Genomic DNA, 18,782 nt, shown 5'->3' with positions numbered 1-18,782 from the left:
GAGGGGCATTATATTCCTCCGAGTCACCGCGCCCAATTTCTGACAAGCTTCACAAGTTCGACAAAAGGAATACGCACCCTTGTGAAGTGTGGGCCAGTAAAAGCCACATTGTAGAACCTTGGCAATGGTCTTGGTATGGGAAAAATGGCCACTGCACTCCTTGGAATGGCAAAACTGCAAGATCCCTTGTTGATCCTCCTCCGGAACACAACGCTGGATAATGAGGTTCGGGCAAAATTTAAAAAGATAAAGGTCATCAAAGCCGAATCTTTTCACCTCCATGAGAAATTGCTTCCTATCTTGTGCACTCCATTGGCTAGGAAGTTGCCCGGTTACAAGGTAGTTGACAATATCGGCGTACCAAGGGCTAGGAGAAATAGCAAACAGTTGCTCATCGGGAAAGGTGTCGACAATTGGGAGATAGGCCTTACGGTCTTCAAACTCAAGCCGAGACAATTGGTCGGCTACCACATTCTCTACTCCTTTCTTATCTTTGATAGAGAGATTAAATTCCTAGAGCAACAAGATCCAACGAATTAACCGAGCCTTTGCGTCCTGTTTTGCAAAAAGGTACTTGAGGGCTGCATGATCAGTGAAAACTGTGATAGGAGTTCCCACCAAGTATGATCGAAATTTATCCAAAGCGAAGACGACTGCGAGTAACTCCTTTTCAGTAGTTGAGTAGTTCATTCAGCGTCATTCAGCGTTTTGCTCGCATAGGAAATGACATAAGGATGCTTATCCTTCCTCTGGCCAAGAACGGCTCCCACAGCATAATCACTTGCATCGCACATCAATTCAAACGGGAGTTCCCAATCCGGAGTTTGCACGATTGGAGGAGAACTAAGACTCGACTTCAGTTTCTGAAAAGCCTCATTGCAAGCGCTGGTCCATTCAAAAGGAGCATCTTTAGAGAGAAGATGGCACAAGGGATGCGATATGGCGGAGAAATCCTTAATGAACCGCCGGTAGAACCCAGCATGGCCTAGGAAGGAGCGGATGTCCTTTACACACTTGGGCGTTGGAAGATTAGCAATCAAGTCAATTTTCGCTTTGTCCACCTCTATGCCTTTTTGTGATACGATATGCCCCAAGACGATGCCCTGTGTAACCATGAAATGACATTTCTCCCAATTCAGCACAAGATTTTTCTCCTCGCATCTCTCCAACACTTTGTCCAAATTCAATAAACAATCCTCAAAAGAGTCCCCGAAGACCGAGAAATCATCCATGAAGACTTCGACAATGCGCTCCACCATATCACTGAATATACCCAACATACATCGGGCGAAAGTGCCCGGAGCATTGCACAACCCAAATGGCATTCGCCTATACGCAAACGTCCCATAGGGGCAAGTGAAAGTAGTCTTTTCCTGATCATCCAGAGAGACCGCGACTTGCTTGTACCCCGAATAGCCATCGAGAAAGCAATAGAAAGCATGACCGACAACACGCTCGAGGATTTGATCAATAAACGGGAGAGGGAAATGATCCTTGCGAGTGCATGAGTTGAGCTTCCTGTAGTCAATGCAAACTCGCCAACCAGTGGAGACCCGAGTGGGCACTAGTTCATTATCGGCATTGGCTACCACCGTGACTCCAGATTTCTTCGGAACAACTTGTATCGGGCTAACCCATTTGCTATCAGCGATAGGGTATATGATGCCAACGTCTAACAACTTTAAGACCTCTGCTTTGACCACCTCTTTCATAATGCGATTTAAACGGCGTTGGGGTTGACGGGAAGGTTTGACGTCATCCTCGAGATAAATATGGTGAGTGCATAAGGAAGGATCAATTCCTTGAATATCAGCAATAGACCACCCAATAGCTACGCGACGCCGCTTCAATACCTCCAAGAGTCGTGATTTTTTATGCTCATTCAATGAAGAAGAAAGCACCACGAGAAAAGTGGCATCGGGCCCAAGGAAAGAATACTTGAGAGTATCGGGCAAAACCTTTAACTCAAGCTTTGGAAATTGCACACTTGAAGGGAGACTCTTGCTTGCAAAAGGTGGTAGCGCTTCAAATTTTAGGGACCAAACAGCTGTCTCACACACATCTTCCATGTCGAGCAAAGAATACAAGTACTCCACCCCCGGTAAGTCTAGAAATGTCTCCTCTTCAACGGTAAGGCAAACTTCCGACGGATCCTTGTATAAGAAAGTATCGACGTGCTCTTGGACCAAATAATCTATAAGATTGACTTCATGAACACACTCGTCATCCCCCATTTGGCTTCCGATATTAAACACATTCACCTCCATCCGCATGTTGCCGAAAGTGAGGTTTAGCAAACCGCTTCGGCAATGGATAACAGCGTTTGAAGTGGCCAGGAATGGACGCCCAAGAATGACCGGAGTCGACGTTGACACTTGCGAGGAGGGCACAGGGCATGTATCCAACACGATAAAATCCACCGGCTAGATAAAGTTATCCACTTGCACGAGTACATCCTCCACCATCCTGCGTGGGACACGAATGCTTCTATCGGCCAATTGAAGGGTCACTGATGTTGGCCTCATCTCCCCCAATCCAAGTTGCTCATAAACGGCATACGGGAGCAAGTTCACACTAGCCCCCAAATCAAGGAGAGCTTTCTCGATCTTTGTGCCTCCGATTGTGATGGAAATAGTGGGACACCTCAGATCTTTATACTTTGGAACCACGTTGGTTTGAATAATAGAACTCACTTGCTCTGTCAACAACACCCTTTTGTGAACATTTAACTTACGCTTCTGAGTGCATAAGTCCTTGAGAAATTTGGCATAGGTAGGGATTTGCTTGACTGCATCCACCAATAGAATGTTGATCCTCACTTGCTTGAAAAGCTCATAGATCTCAGAGTTGTTGTTGGCATGGGCCGGGGCTTTCAAACGTTGGGGAAACGGGGCCGGAATTTGAGGAACGGGAGCCTTGGGTTCTTCTTCCTGAGATTTTGCCGATTGCTCACCAACGGGAGAGGGCTCCGAGGTTGGTGAGTCAATAAGAACATCCGGCGCTTGCACAACAATTGGCGTAACCCGTGGCTTGCTAGGCTTGGGGACAACGGCCGTATCAATTTCCTTGCCACTCCGCAGTGTTATAATAGACTTGGCTTGCTCGGGACTAGGCACTGAAGAGCTCCCCAGAAAATGAGTTCCGTTGGGATTTGCTTGGGGTTGAGTCGGAAGCTTCCCCTTTTCTTGCTGGAGAATTCCCACCGTATTAGTCAACTTCACCATTTGATTCTTGATTTCCCCGAGTGTTTGAGTGGTTTGCTCGTTGAGGGATGTTTGGCTTTGCATGAAAGATGACATAATCTCCTCCAAGGACCGCTTCTGATGTTGGAATTGATTTGACCCTTGCGGAGGTCCCGGCGGTGCAAACCCCGGTGGTTGTTGATGTTGAGAAAACCTCGGCACTCCTTGAGATTGAGAAGGCCGGAAAGTTTGGTGTTGTTGAGGCGGTGGAACTTGTGGCGGTCCGGGAGGTTGAGAATCGCTCCACCTGAAATTAGGTGCATCTTCCACCCCGGATTGAAAGTTTGAGAATAAGGGTCAAACCGTTGATTAACGGCGTTGACCTCCGATGGGCCGGTTCCCTGAAGAATATCCTTGATGGCTGGGAGCATTTGACAATCCCTCGTAGCATGACCTGCAACTTCACATAAAACACAACTGTCTTCCGCCTTGGCCACAGAGGCCACCCCAGCAACTTTATTAAGTTGTAAAGTTTCAATTTGGCGGGAAAGCTGGGCGACCTTGTGGGCTAGCTCATTTTGTTCATTCAATTGAAATTTACGGGGATTGCTCGGGGCCGGATTAAACACATTCTTTTCAGAGGGGTCTGAGCAATCCCAATTTTGAGTTTTTTCCGCTAATTCCTCAAAATAGTCCCACGCCGCTTCAGGGGTTTTTGCCATAACTCCACCAGCACACGTGCTATCCATAAGGTGTCGAGTACTTTGAAAACATCCCTTTAACAAGTACTCGACCTTTTGAAAAGTCGGAAGGCCATGATGTGGGATGGAGTTTAGCAAATCCTTGTACCTCTCCCAATATTGATAAAATGATTCGCCCTCTTTTTGTTTAAACGTTTGGATTTGATGCATGAGTTCCTTTGTGAGATGAGGGGGAAAAAATTTCATGTAGAAAGCCTTTGATAAATCCGCCCAATTTGCCAAGGATTGGGGTCTCATGTTATTCAACCAAATCTTGGCTTTGTCTTTTACTGAAAATGGGAAGAGTTTTAGCTTTGCGGACTCAAGTTGAGCGGGCGTGGACACTATTGTGGACACCAATTCCTCGAATGCCCTCATATGAGTGTACGGGCATTCTTTGTCTTTGCCATAAAAAGATGGCATCATGTTAATGTGATGCATTTTCACGGTGAAAGTATTCACCTCGGTTGCGGTCGGAAGGACTATAGTGGGCCACGGAGTAGAACGGGCCGGATTCATGTAGTCACTCATGGTCCTTTCGGGCACAAGCGGTGGCATTTCGCCTTCACCGTTTCCGGCCATTCTTTCTCGAGGAGGGGTTAGGTCAGAAAAAGGAGTTCTTTGGGGTGATGGTGTCCTTGCTCGAACCCGACGAGGAGTTTTGGGTCGAGGAGGAGAAAAAGATCTATGAAGCCTTTTAGAAGTTGGGCTCCGAAAGGCTCCACGATGACCACCACGCATACACTTGAAAAACCCTTCTCGAGAAACAATGGCCACAAGAATAAAGTAAACAGACAAGAGGGGCTATGCCGCCGCCTCCTAACAACAGCTTCGAGGGGCTATGCCGCCGCCTCGATAAGAAAAGCAATAAAAGAAAAGGTGATTTGTACTTACTCTAGCTTCGTTACACCTCACGGTTGAGAGGCTCAAGTTAGAGGTATCCACTAGATTAATTACAAATCACACAAAGTAAAAATTAACGAGATACTTACAATGGGTTGGCGAACCTCCAAAGATAAGCTATAATAGAAAGCGCTCCCCGGCAACGGCGCCAAAAATGCTTGCGACCTTTAAGTGTGTTGTAATAAGAATACCCCAAGCGTAGGGCTAGGTCGGTTGAAAGCATAATACCCGGAAGTCCGGGGTCAAATCCACAGGGAGCGCATCCATAACTTGTTTAAGAGATTAGCTTGTAGAGAGTTTTAGCGTTAGGACCGCTAACCGATCTTTGGCGTTTAGACGGCCAACTTGAAAGATTTGGTTAACTGGCTACTTAACCTAACTACGGCTTTTTGACTGGAGATTAAACTAAAGGCTCGGTTTAGGGATAACTAACACCCATAACGCAAGGATAAGCTCGATTCTTCTCTTTTTAACGAAAGTGTTAAACATGTCTGGGGTCCTTTTTGAGCATTTAGACAAACACGAGGACGGACATAGCTCTAGGTATCAAATGTGGCAAGAAGATTAACCCTTGCCTACATTTGATCCAAGAGAGTAACACCTCAAAGTTTTGATTCATAAAATCGGTCCTTGCCATGTTTAAGCTGGAAAACAGGAGTTCCCGAGAGGAGAACAAGCCACACCCCTGGTTACGGGATGTTAATCATCCCATAACCTAACCTTGCTACACTATTCACACATAATGGAAGGAGAAGTGAAATGGATTAGGATTCGAATGAGAGAACACGAAATCATGCTGAAAACAAAAATAAAAACTAGATTAATAAGGATCCCGAAGGAACTTACAACATTAATGAAAGCAATCACCCTCCAAATCCCCCAATCAATGCTCAATTAATGAGGGAGAAAAGAGTTGGTGAGAAGAGGCGGTAGAGAGAGAAAGAGCTGATGTCCAAATAACATAACATAACCCTAAAAACGTGCAAATGGGTATTTATAGCACCCCTTTAAAGTTACAAAAGAAAAAGAAAAAGAAAATAAACATCAGCAGAAACTGGGGACTCCTACCGGTAGGCATTGATCTCCTACCGGTATAACTTGGATGGTGCAAAGTTGTGACCTCTCTGGACAGGCGCTGAACCGGTAGAGAAGGCCCTCCTACCGGTAGGATGGGATTATACCGGTAGGCATTGATCTCCTACCGGTAGAACTTCCTTTTCTGCGGATTTTTATCAGCTTCTTCTGGGCTTCTCCAAACTCTCCGGGGCTTCGACACTGCTCCTCCGGACTCCGCTATTGCTCCATTTAGACCTCACGGGTCCCTGATTCACGATGGGATAAATTCATGGCGTACAATCCGCCTTATTAACGAAAAAACCTGTAAACACCAAAAACGCACCTTTCGCGCAATATCATTCAAAAATATAGAGTTATGCGCGCGCGCATACCAAAAATTGGCGGGATAAGCCCGAATATAACCACAATTGTGGGCTTATCACCTCCAACGTTTGATCATGTTGTAGCCGCTATAGAAGAATCCAAGGATTTTTCTAAACTTACTCGACATGAATTAATGAGTTCTCTCGAGGCCCATGAACAAAGAATGAGCAGGTTCACAAATCAATCCTTGGAGCAAGCTTTTCAAAGCAAAATCAACTTTGGAGGAAAGAGCCAAGAAGATGAAGAGAAGGGTTCATCTCGAGGAGAAGGCATGAACGGAAATAGACGTGGAGGCCAAAATGCATTTCAAGCCCGGAACAAAGGAAAAGGAAAAGGATACGGCAATAAGAGGAATCCTAACGGCGGTAACTCTAACTCTTCTTGCATTATTTGCAAAAAATCTAATCATGCATCCAAAGATTACATATTAAAATGAAAAAGATGCAAGGTTTCTAATCATTCTGATCGAGATTGCTGGTTCAATCAAGAAAAAAACAAAGCTAATTTTTCAGAAGAAAATGAAGTTGAACACCTATTCTCTTGCATGAATGCTCAACAAGAGTCAGATAACATTTGGTATTTGGATAGTGGATGCAGTAATCCTATGACAGGCGATCGTAAAAAGTTTGTGCAGCTGGATGATAAAGTTTCTTTACAAGTGAAGCTCGAAGATGGAAAGCTGCAGAATGTCGAAGGTAAAGGAGTTATCGCCATCTATACAAAGGGAGGTAACAAAAGATTAATTTCAGATGTTTCCTGGGCTTACTCAAAACATATTAAGTGTGGGGCAATTACTTCAAAAAGGATATGCACTTAACTTTGATAATGATGAGTGCACCATTATTGATAAGAAGACAATTTTAAAGTGGCAAAAGTCAAAATGACTTCAAATAAAGTTTTTCCGTTAATAATGCCACTTAATGAAAATTTTACCCTTAAAGGAGAAAAAATTGATGACTCATATTTGTGGCATCTAAGATATGGCTACTTAAATTGCAAGGGCATGAGATTGCTAAAGGAGAAAAATATGGTGAAAGAGCTACCAAATATTGATAAAATTGATAAAGTTTGTGAGGGGTATATATATGGAAAAATGCATAGACTCCCATTTCCAAAGTTCGCTTGGAGAGCTAAAGCGTCTTTGGAATTGGTGCATTCTGATATTTTTGGCTCTACCAGAACACCATCTCTTGGTGGAAAAAGATATTTTCTCCTATTTGTTGATGACTATACAAGGATGATGTGGCTATACATCCTTGAGAAAAAATCAGAAGCTTTCTCTATATTCCTCAAATTTCCAGCCTTGGTGGAGAGACAAAGCGGAAGACAAATAAAGACACTTCAGACAGATCGTGATGGTGAATTCATCTACACTCCATTCATGGACTATTGCAAGGAAAAAAGAATTAAGAGGCAACTTACAATCCGGAAAACACCTTAACAAAATGGAGTGGCAGAACGGAAGAATCAAAAAATTGCAGAGATGGCATGGAGCATGCTTAAAGGCAAAGGGCTTCCTAACACATTCTGGGCCGAAGTTGTCAATACTGCTGATTTCATCCTCAACCCTTCCCCTACTAAGGCAGTTCGAAACAAGACACCATATGAGGTGTGGAACAAAGAGAAGCCACAGGTAAATTTTCTAAAGATTTTCGGATGCATTGCATATGCATTAGTTCCCTCAAAAAAAAGGGAAAAATTTGACGAAAAAGGGGAGAAATATATCTTCATCGGATATAGTGACGAGTCCAAGGGCTATCGTCTCTATAATCCAAACACAAATAAATTTACTATTTCTCGAGATGTGATATTTGACGAAGCTGCTGCGTGGAAGTGGGAGGACAATTCCTTCTAAGAGCCAAAGCTTTATGAGCCTGATGATGCAGGACATGAGCAAGAAGCTTTGACTCCAAACCCAAGTTCAAATCAAAGCCCACGGACCAGTCCAGAGAGCTCATCATCGGATGATCTCAATCCAACAAGAAAGGTACGTCCCTTATGGGATATATATGACTCATGTGATTTTGCCTTCACTTGTGAACCACATAATTTTGAGGAAGCTGCAAAAGAAGAAATTTGGCTAAAAGCAATGAATGAAGAAATTACAACTATTGAGAAAAACCACACGTGGGAGCTCGTTGACTTGCCCAAAGGAAAAGACGTAATTAGTCTTAAATGGGTTTACAAGACCAAGTACAAAGAAGATGGATCCATCCAAAAACACAAGGCCCACTTAGTGGCAAAAGGCTATTCCCAACAACCTGGAATATACTTTAAAGAGATTTTTGCTCCAGTCGCAAGGATGGAGACAATACGGGCAGTGTTGGCCTTAGCTACACAAAATGAGCTTCCCGTATATCAGCTCGATGTTAAATCTGCTTTTCTAAATGGTGAACTAGAAGAAGAGGTTTACGTGGAGCAACCACAAGGCTATACAGTCAAAGGAAAAGAAGGCAAAGTGTATCGACTTCGGAAGGCCCTCTACGGCTTGAAGCAAGCGCCGCGAGCTTGGAATAGCAATATTGACAAGTACTTCTGTCAAAGCGGATTTGAAAGAAGCCAAAGCGAACCATCCTTATATGTCAAAAAAGGAGGTACGTAAGATTTTCTCATTGTTTGCCTTTATGTTGATGATTTAATCTACACAGGCACCAATGTAGCAATGCTCGATGAATTTAAAAATGCTATGATGAAGGAATATGAGATGACAGATCTAGGCCTTATGAGATATTTTCTCGGTATTCAAGTAAGGCAGCCCAAAGGAGATATTTTTACCTCTCAAGAAAAATATCTTGAAGATTTATTAAAGAAATTTTGCATGAACAACTGCAAACCAGTCTGCACTCCACTCTCCTTAAATGAAAAGTTGTAGTTAAATGATGGAGTGGAGAAGGTTGATGCTACGGCCTACCGAAGATTGGTTGGATCGCTACACTATCTCACTCATACAAGGCCTGATATTGTGTATTCTGTAAATCTTATCTCGAGATTTATGCACGAGCCGAGCAAGCTACACTATGCAGCAGCCAAGCAGATCCTCCGTTATCTCAAAGGGACGAAGAAATTCGACATCAAGTACACAAAAGATGAGTGCAAGCTTATTGGCTACACCGATAGTGATTGGGCCGGATCAATTGACGATCGAAAGAGCACGTCTGGTTATGTATTTTGTTTGGGATCTAAAATAATTTCTTGGAGATCTAAAAAGCAAAAGACAATTGCACTGTCATCAGCAGAAGCAGAATATATGGCAACTACAGATGCAACTTGTGAAGCAGTATGGCTAAGAAGGATTCTTTCTGATATGGAGCATAAAGAAGAAGGCCCTACAGTCATCTACTACGATAATATGTCAGCCATAGCAATGAGCAAAAAATCCAGTCTTTCATGGCAGGACAAAGCACATTGAGCTTCGACATCACTTTATCAGAGACTTGGTGCAGAAAGAAGAAATTTAGCTTGAGTTCGTCAATACCAAGGAGCAGCTTGCAGATATCATGACCAAATCAGTAGCATCAGAAAAATTTGCTCAGTTTCAAGAGATCATGAAGATTACAAATTAAGGAGGAGCGTTAGAAAAAAAGTAATTTGTAATCTTCTAGAACAATGTAGAATAAGTATTTAAATATCTAAGTTTAAAATAATTAGAAGTGTGTGGAAGTAATAATTACACTAGAAGATATTTGTATTTATGCACATGAGTGTGACTAGATAATTCTAGAAAAAGCATGAGAGATGTTTTGTAATTTAGGCACATGGGTTAAAACTAGAAAAATCTAGAGGTTATGAGATCTTTATTATTAAAGCACATGTGCTTATCTCTAGCTAGACAATTCTAGAGAATTCTATGTTGGTGGAGGTGCTCTATAAATAGAGCTAAGTTGTACTCACTTTGGAATGTAATGAAAAAGCACTTCTATAAAGCCTTTGACTCCTTTGTAAAATTGCCTCAATCATCCCTTCCTTTCTTTACAATCTACTTCCCTTGTCCAATATAACTAAGCACCCTAATAGGTGCTTCGGGTGTAATTAATGGTTTCGGCACAGCCACGTGTTGCCTCAATGCCTTAATCTACTACACTTTTTTTTTTGGGACCTATATACTTATTACCGGACCCCACAGCAATGAGTGGTGAGTAAAGGTATTGGGCACCACATGGTGGTGCCCCAGGACCACCAAACAAATTTCCAAGAGCTGAGGGTTGTTAAGAAGTTAGTTAGGGCCTTAGGGGAATTAGTTAGGGTTGGTTAGTTTGATATATAGTAGTGTGATGCCCAGCATTCCTCTTCCTTTCTATCTCTTCTCCCTCTTTTGCACTTTTGCACTTCTTCAATAATTGTAACCTGCGTTTCTCTTGTAATTCTGGGCAGTTCTATCAATAAAACATTATCATTTCCCATTTTGATTTTGCAAGTCTACCATACATTTAGGGGCCCTAAGTCTTGATCAGGAAGTATTTTTACCCATTAGCACTCTTTAGTTTTTCTTGGTTTTGATGATTGTTGTAGGCTTAGACCAATCAGTAGTTTTTTTTTAGCTTTTTTATATGCTACCTGAATTTAAAAATCTGATCGTTCCATTTTGTATCTCAAAGAAACAGAGGTAGTTAAAGAGTTAGTTAACACATCAACAACATTTGTTTAAGCACATAATGGGTACATTGAGAGAGAGAGAGCAATGCCACTCATACGAATCAATCCAAAATTCCAACTTTGGGAGTGGGATCTCTTATGGGTTGGATCCATCAGTACACGCAACACAGTACACACATAGACATAATATACAGTGAGAAAAGATCTTCTAAAGATTTAGTTTTGTTTCAAACGCAAAATGCCATTTTGTTCTTCCTTGAGCGGCCATTTTAATGACCTTACAAAACTCGTATCACAATTTCCATTTAAGCTCCACTACTTGAGATATTTAATGAATGAAAAAATAACATGATAAGAAAAAGACTCCTGGTAATGACACTTACGACTCCTTGTAAATCTCGCATGGTTTATGGACAATAATAAATCTGCAAATAGAAGCAAATTCACAAGTCGTAAACAATCTTACGCATTGGGCAATACCTTGTTTCATTATGGTACATATTGGCGGATGCTAAAACATACATGTGTTTATGTGCAAAAAGTGACACATAGCTTGATAGAATGTAGCATTTAGATTACCCTAAGTCTTGTGTATGAAATTCTGGTGGACTTGAAGTTTGTGAACACGACCTTGTCTTTTGTGGTCCTTATGCGCAGGAATCTTAGGAATGTTGCTTAGAACAATCTTCACTCTAAAGAGGAGTGTGAATTTGGGTTTCCTATTGGTAATGAGAAGATCTGTTTCAGTTTCAAGCATAGCTGCAGTGGATGTGGCTGCTAAAGATGGGGAACTCAGGGTCTTTGTAGTTGCAGGAGAGGTTTCTGGGGACACTATTGGTTCCCGTCTCATGGCTTCTATGAGAAAGCTCTCTCCATTTCCTGTCCATTTTGCTGGTGTGGGTGGGTTAGCTCTCTAATTGCCCGAGACAATAATATCATGAATATGCATGTCCAATTGCCAATATTTATTTCTCTGGTTTGTCTGTTTCCATAACTGTTGTTATAAAGTAGTACTGCTTCAACAGTGTCGATATTCTGTTTGTCATTGTTTTTGGAATTAAAACTCCAGTTTTGTCCATACCACTGTCTATGTCTCTATATTGTGGATGGTGGCTTGACCTTTTTTAAGGCCCAAACATTTGGATATAGGAGCTCTGAGATTTTAATTTGTTTTCGTCACCTTTTTCTTAGCTTCATTTATTTTTGTCCATCATGTGCAAGACTCTCTCTGTTTGTTACATGAGCAAAGTCATTTAGATCATATTTCCTTTCTGGGTTCTTTTTGAATTTTCTTTTTTTCTACCTTGAAGGGACTGGAAGTTATTAAGGTTAGTTTGTATTGCCGCATTGTTCAGGTCCATGATGTCCGACCAGGGGTTAAAATCTCTGTTCCCAATGGAAGATATTGCGGTAATGGGGATCTGGGAGGTGTTGCCGCATTTGAACAAGTTCAGAGTGAGTACTGAGCGAGAGTACTATTTTGTGCACTTTCATAATTGGATGTTGATTTTTTGTTTTTTCTTCTCTAAATAGGAGTCTTAATGCAAGCATTGCATTTTTTGAACCTGATTCTTACATTGGGTTTTTGAAATGACAAGTTAAGTTGAAGGAAACAGCATAGGCGGCCCTTTTCTTCTGGCCTCACGTTGTGGTTACTGTGGATTCCAAGGGGTTCTCCTTTCGTCTCCTAAAGCAGCTGCACGGTAATTTTATATGTAATTGTTGGATTTGAAAAGGAGTGACATGGATCACATATGAATAAATACCAAAGCATGGTGTAGGAAATTGGGGAAACACTTTTTGCAGCTAAATACAGTCAGCAGGGATTGGTTAGTCCTCCACACTTTCACTATGTAGCGCCGTCTTTTTGGGCATGGAAAGGGGGTGAAGCAAGGCTCAAAGGGCTATCTGAATTCGTGGATCATGTCTTGTGCATACTACCTTTCGAGGCAGAAGTTTGCAGATTGAATGGACTAGCTGCGACCTTTGTAGGCCACCCCATACTTGAAGATGTTTTGGAGTTGAATTTGGTACTTCTGCAATGTTCTGACATCACAATTATTGATGTTCGTTAATTCGGTTCCTATATTACGAGATCAGGATCGTGCAGTCATTTAACTTGCTTTTTAATGTTAATATCCGTCCTGTTGACATTGTCCTGTGTAGTAGTCCAAATGAGTGCAATTTTGTTCACCATCCTTAAAAGAGGGTGAACATTACTCTCTCTCTTATTGGTTGAAATGATGTGGACTCCACCACAAAATGATGTCATGCTTACCAATGCAATACACTTTTTGGTAAGCATGACATTACTTTGTAGTGAGGTCCACATCATTTCAACCAATAGGAAGGAAGGTAATGTTCACCCTCTTAAGTGGAGGGTGAACAAAACTCAACTCAGTCCAAGTACTTATTTGTGGATGGATTTCATCTTCAAGGGAAGAATAGAGAATAAATTCTTTACACCGCCGGTGTAAACATTTGATTCCTCCAAATCAATTGCATTGCGCCACGTCGTCATGTTTTATTAATTGGGACCACTGTTTTGACACGTGTCACAATGCAATTAATTTGGAAGAAACAAATGTTTACACCAGCGGTGTAAAGAATTTATTCTCGGAAGAATAATGTAGAAAAAGGATGGAAGGTGCAAGGAAGTTCTGACAAATTTCAAAGTAAACATGAAATATCTTCAGGTAAGGAAATTCTAAGCCCTTTTTGGAAGGGAGCCAACTCTCAGAGTTCTCTCTAAAAGATGGGCTACTTCACTGACGTAGTCTTCAGTGTTTCTCGTAATTTATATTTCCCTGTACCAAGGCTTCCACAGGAGCATATTGGTATGAAGCCCGGATTTTTGGTAATCCTCAATATTTCCCTATGGATTTTATGCAAAATAATTTGGCCACCATCACCAGTTTTATTTTCTCTTTTCCTTTTTTCCCCACGCTTTTTGGTGTGTGTTTATGTACTTTTCTCCATTTTCAACTCTTATAAGTGTTTAGGAAATGTCTCCCATTGGAAAAAAATTTACTGTAGTAGCTTATCCAGTAAATACTTGAACCTCATTATGTCTTTCTGATTTTCTTTTTCTATCTTTTGAAGGAACCACAATTATTTCCTTGCTTCTTGGAGCCAAATTACGAGAGGTAAACCGCATGCTTCCAATCTTCTTCAGTGCTATGTAGCTATTAAAAGACTGTTTCTCAGAGTTGATTATGGTGATCCATGTGGCACCTAATAAGCACGTGGAAGACTATATCAACAGAGTTGTTCATAAGCGCCCTATACCTGTGATTCTGATTCCAGGAGGATCACCTCACATGAAGTATGATGCGCTAAGTGTAAGATCTCTGTCTTCTTTTGCCAATGCACTATTGATAGTTCATACTTCATATTAAACAGATTCTGTAACAATGCACGGTAAGATACTCTTGAGAGTATGTATAAAACAGATTCCGTAATAATGCAGAGTAAGAATGAAGGGAAATAACTTGTTGAGGTAACCATGTTTGTTTCGGTTCATTTTTCGAGCATTTGAAACTGCTTCAATCACATCTAGACTAACAGAAGCAGGGGAACAATATGTGAAGCAATGGGATGAGGGAGAGAAATAAGGCTAGGACTAGGAGATCAATCGAGAGGATTTGGTTAGAAGACTGATCATCTTGGTGTGTGGTTTGAGTTCTCAACTATAGAATAGATTGTTTCGCTGCTGCAACTTGCAATTCTCGATCTTTCTGGGTTTTTTTATGTTTGAGAGAAATTAAATACTTTCTAGAGGCAGATTTGTACTTATGAACGTGATTTCTGGGGTTGAAGAAGAGGACATTTCCAAAAACCAGAAGGAATAAATTAAGTAGGTACACTACTATAAAGTAAATTGCCCAATTTCTTTTGAATATTCCCAGCCCGCTTTTCCCACTAACCAAGGCATTATATATTTATAATAAGAAGGGAGCAGGTGATGATTATTATACTGTAATATGTATAGCTCCCACTGCATAATACTGTAAGATAATTGTAATACTAATCATGATTATTATAGCACGGTAGGCCATCTTAACACACTATGATGGCTGGCCTCTTAGTGGACATCTATTTCATGCTTGTTGTGCTGCGCGCTCTTGTTAAGATGGCCTACCGTGCTATTACAATCTTTAGCATTATCGAAGGTAATTTTATATATATTATTAATGAGCTTACGTAATTGCACTCCTTATTATAGCTAGGAATTATCATACATACACAAAACCATCTTGTATCGTCAAATTTTCAACACTATGATGGCCTCTTAGTGCTGCTCATCAAGAGACATAATTATAAGTACGTTGTGCTGCTCTTGTTTGCACATATATGCAGTAATTACATTAACAACATTCAGAATCCTGTAGCTATGAGAAGGAATGCTAAGACGTTTAACAGAAGTTATTAGTTTATTACCTTTGCATATAGGAATTAGGTGGAATGCCATCTCTATATACTTTGCTAGGCGTAGCCTTGAACAAAGGCAAGCCGTAGATTATTAGTTTATTACCTTTGAATAATGTATCTGACTTAGGTGCTGTTATGGAGACGTCCACTTAATGTAGTCATTGTAGAATGGTTCGAACATATTATTTTTAAATGAATCAACTTATTGGTTTTTAATTGAAGCTCTCCAAGCTTCTTCTTGATCCAATAGCGCCAACGAGTTCATCATCACGATCTCTGCTCAACACAGCTCCGAATCCATCCCGTCAAGTAGAATTAAATGCACAAATAAATAATATGATATGTATGACTCTAAAATGCTATTAAAGACGAACAAAGAAACAATTAATTTATCAAAGCTCACAAGATATATAGAGGGTTTCCCTCTCAAAATCGGCATCAGCCAATCATAAAAGTGCTTCGGAAAGGTGTCGGGGCATGATGGGCGTTCTATGCAGTGCCAGCTGTGCACTATGTTGGAAAAATTGCTGCTGCAAATTCTGAACTGTTGGCGAAACCTCCACAAATACTGAAATACGCTTCGAGTCACGACTATGTCGCTTTCCTAAAGACAGTATTTGGCCCCACCAATAACGGTATGCAAAGGGTTACAGCAAACCTGCCTTCAAGATAAATCGAAGCCCGAACTCGAAGTTCTTTCCGTTTGCGTTTGCACTAACGAAACAGACAGAATATCTGCTGAATGGAAATGAGAACCAAGAACCACTGCGTTCTGTTTTCTGCAGCAAAACAGAATGCAGAATGAATGCTAGGAAGTATAGAGAGAGATGTGGAATTTCAGATTTTTTGTATGTATATGAACCCTGGATTCTGCTAAGTAGTGGTCTATTTATAGGCCAGTATGCACCTATTGAGAATGGGTATGCACCCGATCTAGTCTGACCGTTGGATCAGATCTTACGGTCTAGATCGACCAGTCACACCCGGTCACACCGAACTGGTGTGGTGTTTCACTCACACCCAATGCACCACAGCCCACGCCACACAGCCCACGCCGCGCTGCGTGCGCGTGCGTGTGCGTGTGTGAGTGTGTACCGGCTCTGCCGGTATGGTGCGAAGCACCAAAGGGCTGCACCACACTAGATCATTAGTTACTTACATTAGGAATGTTTCCTAATATATACCACTGCAACATCTTTCAGCTAACCAATATGGGACAAAGCTCACAAAGAGGAAAACAAACATTCTAAGGAAACAAAGGAAATTTACAAAACCAAAACCAATGACTCTTTTATTTTGAAAATCTCTAACAATCCCCCACCATTTTCGAAATACAGATGAAATATTCTCGGTTCTTATTACAGGGTTTATGCATACATAAATAGTGTCTTGCGACTTCAACTATTCACTTAGTGAAAACATATCAAAGCTGGTCAGGGCAGCATAGTAGACGTGTCTTTGAACTAGGTGTCCTATGTCGACCAACCGGACGTGTCTCACACATAATCCTCCAAATAATGCAGATATCCCAATCGGTTGACCCGTGAACTGGCCTTGGGTCTTTTATCTTGATTTCATGAACGCTCTAAGGTCTAGCCCCTGTGACCTATAGGAAGCGGCACCACCTCCACATTCACATAGGTAGATCCCTATCCGTGCTCCTATAACATTAGCACAAAACAATCTATTAAGAACTAAGTAGTTCAACCTCCTTTGTATTCACATTATAGGTACAAAACACTTTATCTTGGAATGTGTAAAATAGCTTTAAAGTGTTTTCAATCACGACATATGGTGTAGTTTCTCATTGAACTCAAGAGATTGAGAGTATCAACCGGTTGAGTTGAGTTTCCACCAGGAGTGATTAAGCTAATTGGGCAAAAGTCCCATTCTCCTTGATGTTTTTAACACCAAATCCCTTGCAAGGCCTTTCGTAAAAGGATCCGCCAAGTTTTGACTTGACTTAACAAAATCAATGGTTATCACCCCATCAACAATCAATTGTCTCACATAACTATGCCTTAGTCCAATATGCCTGGACTTTCCATTATACACTTGGTTATAAGCTCGCGACAACGTAACTTGACTATCACAATGCAGCGATACAGGTGGCATAGGCCTAGGCCACACTGGAATTTCCAGCAACAGATTTCTCAGCCATTTTGCCTCCTTGCTACCAGAAGCTAATGCTACAAACTCGGCTGCCATGGTCGAGTCTGTTATCAACGTTTGCTTCTTAGATCCCTAGGAGATTGACCCTCCACCAAGTGTAAATACCCAACCACTCCTTGACGAGTGATCATTCCGCTCAGTAATCCAACTAGCATCAGTGTATCCTTCTAGAACCGAAGGATATCCACTATAGACTATTCCATAATCTATAGTCCCTTTGAGGTACCGCAGTACTCTATATACTGCATGCCAATGCACATGCCCAGGATTATTAGTATACCTACTAAGTCTCCCCACCGCATATGCAATGTCCAGTCTTGTACTTGTCATGGCATACATTAAGCTGCCAATCACTCTAGAGTACTCTAGTTGTGACACCGCTCTCCCCTCATTAAGATCCAATGGTGATTGAGAGTCATACGGAGTAGACACCGATTTGCTTTCAAAGTAATTAAACTTCTTTAAAATCTTCTCAATGTAATGTTCCTGGGATAGAATCAAGTGACCACCACTTCTTTTAATTATTATACCCAATATTACATCAGCAACACCCATATCTTTCATACTAAAGATAGCAGAAAGAAAATCTTTTGTACTCTGAATGCTCTCTTGGTCTGTACCAAAAATGAGCATATCATCTACGTACAAACAGATAATGACTCCTCGTTTGCCATTAAATTTACTATATACGTACTTATCAGACTGGTGTATTGTAAAACCATTTGACACAATCACTTTGTCAAACTTCTCGTGCCATTGCTTAGGTGCTTGCTTAAGTCCATAAAGAGACTTTATAAGCTTGCAAACTTTGTGCTCATAACCTTGCACAACAAACCCCTCTGGTTGCTTCATATAGATTTCCTCATCTAACTCACCATTAAGGAATGCAGTCTTGACATCCATTTGGTGTATCTCAAACTTGTATATAGAAGCAAGAGCAATTAAAACTCTAACTGTTGAGATTCTAGCAACCGGGGCATAGGTATCAAAGTAATCAATACCTTTTTTCTGGGTAAAACCTTTGGCTACAAGTCTGGCCTTGAACTTATCAACAGTTCCATCAATTTTCATTTTCTTCTTGAAAATCCATTTACAAGCAATTGGCTTAGAACCAAGTGGTAAATCCGCCAGAACCCATGTATTATTACCCATGATAGAGTCCATCTCATCTTAGATAGCCTCTTTCCAGAAAGCCACGTCTTGCGATTTCATTGCTTCCTCAAATGTCAAATGATCATTTTCAACGTGAAGTGAAAATACATTATGAGCACATGAAGTCTCTCTATTGACTTCAACTAGATAAACTATGAAATCAGGACCA

The 18,782-nt window shown here is 41.2% G+C and overlaps 2 protein-coding genes and 1 non-coding gene across 4 annotated transcripts; 2 read left to right on the top strand and 1 right to left on the bottom strand.

The window, feature by feature from the left end:
* Nucleotides 1–2,423: 2,423 nt before the first annotated feature.
* Nucleotides 2,424–4,663, bottom strand: LOC131323609 (uncharacterized). Its single transcript, XM_058355461.1, has 2 exons — nt 3,546–4,663; nt 2,424–3,489 (listed from the first exon to the last, which is right to left on the bottom strand). Exons 1-2 carry the CDS (start codon nt 4,661–4,663, stop codon nt 2,424–2,426), a joined length of 2,184 nt encoding a protein of 727 aa, XP_058211444.1.
* On the top strand, nt 3,993–4,099 carry LOC131325012 (small nucleolar RNA R71). Its single transcript, XR_009199580.1, has one exon. It is a non-coding gene; the product is annotated as a small nucleolar RNA R71 (small nucleolar RNA).
* Nucleotides 4,664–11,010: 6,347 nt separating the features above from the next.
* Nucleotides 11,011–13,012, top strand: LOC131322980 (probable lipid-A-disaccharide synthase, mitochondrial). Of its 2 annotated transcripts, none has more exons than XM_058354592.1 (4): nt 11,011–11,762; nt 12,214–12,315; nt 12,458–12,561; nt 12,665–13,012. In XM_058354592.1, the coding sequence occupies exons 1-3, from the start codon at nt 11,527–11,529 to the stop codon at nt 12,477–12,479; spliced, it is 360 nt and encodes a 119-aa protein (XP_058210575.1). In that variant the 5' UTR covers nt 11,011–11,526; the 3' UTR covers nt 12,480–12,561; nt 12,665–13,012. The 2 variants fall into 2 exon arrangements, with proteins under 2 accessions (XP_058210575.1, XP_058210574.1); XM_058354591.1 differs by having other exon boundaries at nt 12,640–13,012.
* Nucleotides 13,013–18,782: the final 5,770 nt, after the last annotated feature.

Source organism: Rhododendron vialii, chromosome 4a (assembly GCF_030253575.1).
Source record: "Rhododendron vialii isolate Sample 1 chromosome 4a, ASM3025357v1".
Classification (NCBI taxonomy): domain Eukaryota; kingdom Viridiplantae; phylum Streptophyta; class Magnoliopsida; order Ericales; family Ericaceae; genus Rhododendron; species Rhododendron vialii.
Note: the sequence above shows the minus strand (reverse complement) of the source record. Positions and strands in the feature narration are given on the sequence as shown.